The sequence below is a fragment of the Panthera pardus genome, unplaced genomic scaffold (assembly GCF_024362965.1).
Source record: "Panthera pardus isolate Hobbes unplaced genomic scaffold, ASM2436296v1 HiC_scaffold_26, whole genome shotgun sequence".
Lineage (NCBI taxonomy): Eukaryota > Metazoa > Chordata > Mammalia > Carnivora > Felidae > Panthera > Panthera pardus.
In genome coordinates this window covers 40,293,208-40,299,207 of record NW_026526832.1, presented here as the reverse complement: position 1 = coordinate 40,299,207, position 6,000 = coordinate 40,293,208, and the positions used below count along the sequence as shown (strand labels likewise).

At 58.5% G+C, this 6,000-nt stretch overlaps 1 protein-coding gene across 1 annotated transcript in view; it reads left to right on the top strand.

Moving 5' to 3' along the window:
• The first annotated feature begins 443 nt into the window (after nt 1–443).
• Nucleotides 444–6,000, top strand: part of TPO (thyroid peroxidase) — a 41,913-nt gene continuing 36,356 nt past the window's right edge. Inside the window, exons 1-2 of the mRNA XM_019435840.2 lie at nt 444–1,076; nt 1,749–1,833. Coding sequence (XP_019291385.2) covers nt 947–1,076; nt 1,749–1,833 — 215 coding nt within the window. The 5' untranslated portion in view covers nt 444–946. The remainder of the gene's footprint in view (nt 1,077–1,748; nt 1,834–6,000) is intronic.

Sequence of the window (6,000 nt, the reverse complement as noted above, 5' to 3'; positions counted from 1 at the left end):
CCGCGGGCCTGCTTGAGTAGGTCCTAAAGAAGAAGAAAGGAGAAAAGGAGAAAGAAGATGGTGTTCACATAGTAGGAACCCGAGAGACTTCCATGGGAAACAGAGTGTACATCTCCATTAAAGCACCCAGAACAAAGGTCATGACGGTGGTGTTATCGTTAGCGGGAGAGAACTGCTGCGGACACGTGCTGGGCTGAGCACGTTCGTGCCGAGATTGGCAGCCTAGGAGGAGGCCAAGCGCCGAAACCCTTCCTCCCTCACCTTCCAAAGGGAGCGGCGGGCACACAGGTCAGGTGCCTGTTCGGGCAGATCCGCCCGCGGATGGGGTGGGGGGGGCCCCGCCTCCTGCACGGATCCCCCCTTGGGTGGGGTGGGGGGCCCCGCCTCCCGCACGGGGACTCCTTGTTCACCCCACCCTGGGAGAGGCGCCCGTTCACCTTCCAGATGGAGGTAACGGCCCGCACCTGCCAGGCCTCAGCAGCCCACCGGACCACACGAAGGCCTCTGAAGGTCAAGGAGAGAGAGGAGAGAAGGGGATGCCAGCGTCATGAGGGGCTGATTGTAGCCGGCTTCTTCTTTCTCCACACGCTCACCCTCTTTGCCTTTCTTCCTGGCTCGGGGCCAGGGGCTCAGCCGCACGAGGGCCTGAAGGAGGGAACGAACGCTTGTTTCTGACGGCACAGGAGCCTGGCGCAAACCCGAGGGCACAGGGGCTGCTGCGGCTCCTGACGCTTGAGTGGGCACTGGAGCGTGAGAGGGTTTATAGGGCGGCAGCCGCGGCCCCGGGGAGCCAGAGCGTTAGTCTGGGAGGCAAGTCAGAGTCAGGGCTTCAGACCCAAGCTTGTGGGGCTCTGTCGCCGGCGTGGAGACTAGTCAGTGAGCCGTCAGACGCCAGAGGCTCCGGTAACAAGTTGCCCAAAGAGCAGCTCTCGTGGGCGTTGCCCCGATGGCGTGCGTGCTCTCCGTCGATTCTGCCGTTAGAATGAGGGTGCTCGCGGTCCTGGGCGTGGCGCTGCTGGTGGCCTGCTCACACCTCCTCTTCCCCTTCATCCGGACCGGCCAGGACCTCCTCTGGGGTGAGTGACAGATGAAATAGGGTCTCTTGACCTGAAGTTACCGTCCACAGTCACCGGGACAGGAAGCGTCACGGGGGACTTGGCACTCAGCTGGGGTCCTCTGTCCTCACACGGTCACGCTGGGGGTTAGCCTTCAGTGTACGAATTTTGAGGGGACATGAGCATTTAGACCATAGGACTTGTTAAACATTTCGAACATAAAATAAAATAAAATAAAATAAAATAAAATAAAATAAAATGGAAGTCTTGTCATTGGAAACAGCTGGTATATTTAAGTATTTTATCTTTTGTGAAACGCACAACTTAAAATAGGAAGATATTAGGAACTCACCACATCACTGATTAGGTAACAAAGTACTCAGAGTTTTCGGAATCAGCAGTGGTGTCTGGACAAGAGAGAAAGAAGGGCGGCCAGACCGACCTTGGAGGAGGTGAGGGGGTATGGGCCCGCTTGCTCCTGGCGCTCTGCTCCACGGCAGCTCTGCAGGGGGAGCTGGTGCCCGATTTGCGATGTGCGAATGGGGCCCCACGGGGTGACCTAGCCAGGACCCCACATTCGGGCCCAGGAGCCGCGAGCTTGTCGCCGCCTCCCGCGGACTTGGTGGAGAAACTGAAGGGGGCAGAGGGTGGCTGACCTCGAATGTGCTTCACCGTGGGGCGTGTCGTCCACAGGGAAGGGCCGAGACTCTGCTGTGACCCGCGCTGTGGAAGAGAGCAGGCGCATGGTGGACGAGGCCATCTACCACACCATGAAAAGGTGGGCTTTCCGGAGGGGGCGGGAGGGGAGCCGCCAGGTCGCCGGGAGAGGGCACGGGTCTGCCGGTTAATTTTCACCACCGGCCCAGCGTCTCCACACCTCAGGAGACCTTGCCTGTGCAAATCCACTTTCCTGGCTTCTCGGGCAAGAGCTGGAAAGACCCATATTCAGCGTCAGATTCTTCCTCCAGCACGTGGAGAAGCACAGTGACGTCCCCGGGACTCAGCGCTGCGGTCCTCGCAGTCCTGGGGGCCGGGGGCTTCTCCCTGGGGGGTGAGACTCAGCCTTTGGGGAGCAGGAGGCGGGGGAGCTGGGAGACCGGGGCCTGGGCGGGGCTGGCAAAGACACGCATTCGGTGCTGGATTAAGTCCACCCATCATTCTGGTTTAAGTAGTTAAGAAACACCTCGATTTTAAATATATAATTGACATCAACATCAAAGATATCGTGGTCTCAAACATTAGATGTTCATAAAACACAAAACAACTAAAAAGCAGGTTTTGAGGTTGACTAATAATTATATAAACTGTCAAAATACAGAATGTCACGAGGCATAGTTGATTCCTTTCCAAATATCTGTTTTTCCAGCCAGAAAAGTCCCCTGCTGTCCGTATTGATAGTGAACTAATTTTTACCTCTTTTCTAAAACCTTGAATGAAAGGGGGAAGAAAGAGAAAGCCCACTTCCCCTGCACTCATACTCTGGCGGCGTGTCTGAAACCGCGACAGCGGTTATGGGAATGGCCGTCAGTGGCCCAGCCAGACCCTGCTTGGAAACTGGCGGAGGCAACAGATCCCGCTGAAGTCAGTGTCTGCAGCCTAAAGAGGCCATGACGACCCCCTTGGGATATTTTATTGGAAAGATCTGCTTTTTGAGAACTTTCAAATAATGCTTTATTTGCCTACTCAAGCGGTGTGTCCTGAGGGGCTATGCTCTCCCTACTTAGCAAGGCCAGCCCTGTGCCGCTAGGGTTAGGAAGACGAATATCATCTCATGTCCACACTCCTTCTGGGGAGACACACACTTAATTCAGGGACGGGCACACTGATCATCAAAAAAGTATCGTGGTCGATTAGTGATAAAGAATCAGCTTTGGAGGAACCGAGACGGGGGCAGGTGCGGGGCAACCTGGGGCGGGGCGGGCGCTGGGTGCGGGCGGAGAGACAAGCCTCATTCTGGAGGGGGTGGTGCTGGGTGGTTGGTGCCCCTGAACTCATGCCCTTTGGGCTGGGGTGCACAGACCTGCCCCCAGCGGCCTCGCGGCTCCACTGCGGCCCCAACACTCCTGCCCTCCATTCACAAGCCTCTTCAGGCTAGAAATGCCAACATTTTCCCCCTGACGTATATTGTTTCTCAATTAGGGTTAATGAACTAAGGAGCCGTTAATTTGCTATTTGCTTACTAATCATAGAATGAATTATTGCATTTCAATAACTAATTAAGTTTCAACAAAAATCCCCCAATAATTGCATGGTCGCTTAATTATTTATTATTTATGAAACAATAACGTATAAAACCTGAGTTGAGGTAATTTCTCAGCGTATTTCATCCTGATCCTTGAAGAGCTTCTAAAGTACTCAGGCTAAGACCGTGGTTCATGTGCCATGTGAGCTCTGCCTCTTCTGTGAATTTTTCTAAAGCGAGAAGAATCCACCTGTGGGGTCCACGGTGGTCACTGGTAGGATCACATGCCTTTAATGTCCTCATTCCACAAAGTGCACAAGCCCAGTGACTGGGTTGCGAGAGTCACCCCGGCCGCCATGGGGTTGTCTTGTGGACCAGGGAGCAGCCTTGGCCCTGCTCATCCCGAAGCAGAGAGGGACACTCAGGGAAGCAGACAGACAGGCAGACGGAGGGCAGAGAAGGCAGAGGAGAAAGATCCAGAGTGGGAAGGACAGTAAAGAGAGTCAAGGAAGGAAGGAAGGTCCCATGAACTGACCAAGGGGCCCCCTTGCCCGGGACTAGGACCCCACCATCTCAGGTCTGTTACCACATGCGTTCTGGGCTGGGGCCCCACATACTCGGGGTTATGACCCCATGGACTCAAGGCTATGACCGTGCCTCCAGGGCTGGTTGACACATGAGTGTGGAACTTGGGGCTGGAGCCCACCAGTTGGGGACTGTCACCTGTGTACTGAAGGCTATGACCTCACATACTTTGGCTGTGACCCCACGTGCTCTGGCCGTGACCCCATGTGTTCTGGCTGTGACCCCACATACTCAGGGCTGTGACCCTTCATGCTCTAGCTATGACCCCCGTGCTCTGGCTGTGACCCCCGTCTTCTGGCTGTGAACCCCCCCATGCTCTGGCTGTGATCCCCCCTGCTCTGGCTGTGACCCCCCCATGCTCTGGCTGTGACCCCCGTGCTCGGGCTGTGACTCCCATGTTCTGCTGTGACCCCCCCCCCATGCTCTGGCTGTGACCCCCATGCTCTGGCTGTGACCCCCGTGTTCTGGCTGTGACCCCCGTGCTCTGGCTGTGATCCCCATACTCTGGCTGTGACCCCCGTACTCTGGCTGTGATCCCCGTGCTCGGGCTGTGATCCCCCTGTGCTCTGGCTGTGAGCCCCATGTTCTGGCTATGATCCCCCCCATGCTCTGGCTGTGGCCCCCTTGTTCTGGCTGTGATCCCCGTACTCTGGCTGTGACTCCCATGTTCTGCTATGACCCCCCCATGCTCTGGCTGTGACCCCCGTGTTCTGGCTGTGACCCCCGTGCTCTGGCTGTGACCCCCGTACTCTGGCTGTGATCCCCGTGCTCGGGCTGTGATCCCCCTGTGCTCTGGCTGTGAGCCCCATGTTCTGGCTATGACCCCCCCATGCTCTGGCTGTGGCCCCCTTGTTCTGGCTGTGATCCCCGTACTCTGGCTGTGACTCCCATGTTCTGCTATGACCCCCCCATGCTCTGGCTGTGACCCCCGTGTTCTGGCTGTGACCCCCGTGCTCTGGCTGTGACCCCCGTACTCTGGCTGTGATCCCCGTGCTCGGGCTGTGATCCCCCTGTGCTCTGGCTGTGAGCCCCATGTTCTGGCTATGACCCCCCCATGCTCTGGCTGTGGCCCCCTTGTTCTGGCTGTGATCCCCGTACTCTGGCTGTGACTCCCATGTTCTGCTGTGACCCCCCCATGCTCTGGCTGTGACCCCCGTGTTCTGGCTGTGACCCCCGTGTTCTGGCTGTGACCCCCCCCATGCTCTGGCTGTGATACCCCCCATGCTCTGGCTATGACCCCCGTGCTCGGGCTGTGATCCCCCTGTGCTCTGGCTGTGAGCCCAGATGGCTGGGGCCAAGGTGCTGCTGGGAAGTGGCCCAGGTGAGCGACGGGATGGTGAGCAGACAGGTGAGCCCAGAGGCACATGTCAGGGAGAACCTCGGCCGCCCCCCCCCCCCCGCCCCCTGAGCCTCCCAGGCAGGGTCCTGAATGCCCCCAGCGCCCAATGACTTGCCTTTAAGGGCTGATGACCGTTCCCTGGCGCTCCCAGGATGCGCTCCCAGGGCCCGCGTGCTCGCGGTGGGGAGCAAGTCCTCCTGTCCGTGACGCTTCAGCAGCAGGGGACCCATGGTGCTGGGAGGTGCTGGGTCCAGGAACGTGGACCCGAGGACCCCAACGCTCGTATTGGTGTAAATGGCACGATGCTGGGGCTCACGTCCCCGGGCGCTAAATCCTCCCAGGTTGGCCTTCGGGCCACTTCTGACACTCAGTTTGCCTGGAGAAGGTGCGCCCCGGGCGGCACGGCCTGGTCTGCGGTGTCCCTGGAGCCCATCCGCTGCGGACGCCGTGGCCTTTCCGGCTCCGTGGGGGAGGCTGAGGGAGCTTCCGACGCTCCGGGGGAACCAGGGCGACACCGGGAACCGGGATCCGACGCACAGCTGATGCTGAGCCCGTGAGAGCTCCCCAGATGTGAGCTCAAAATCAGGCATGTTTTGCTGCGAATAGAGGGTAGGTGTGCCGCCTCTTCATACGTACTACCTCACTCACCTCTAGAGCCGAGGCCGTCAACCTGCAGCCGTGGTCCGGGTGTGCACTGTGACCCCCGCGACCTCTCGGGGTGGCTACGGAGCGGAGGTGACAGGAGTGGAGGCGCCTCCTCAGGGAGCAGCCCAGGTGCCCAGAGGGGCACACGCCCGCAGGACAACTCGTGGTTGCCACCAGCCTGTCGTGGGCCCGGA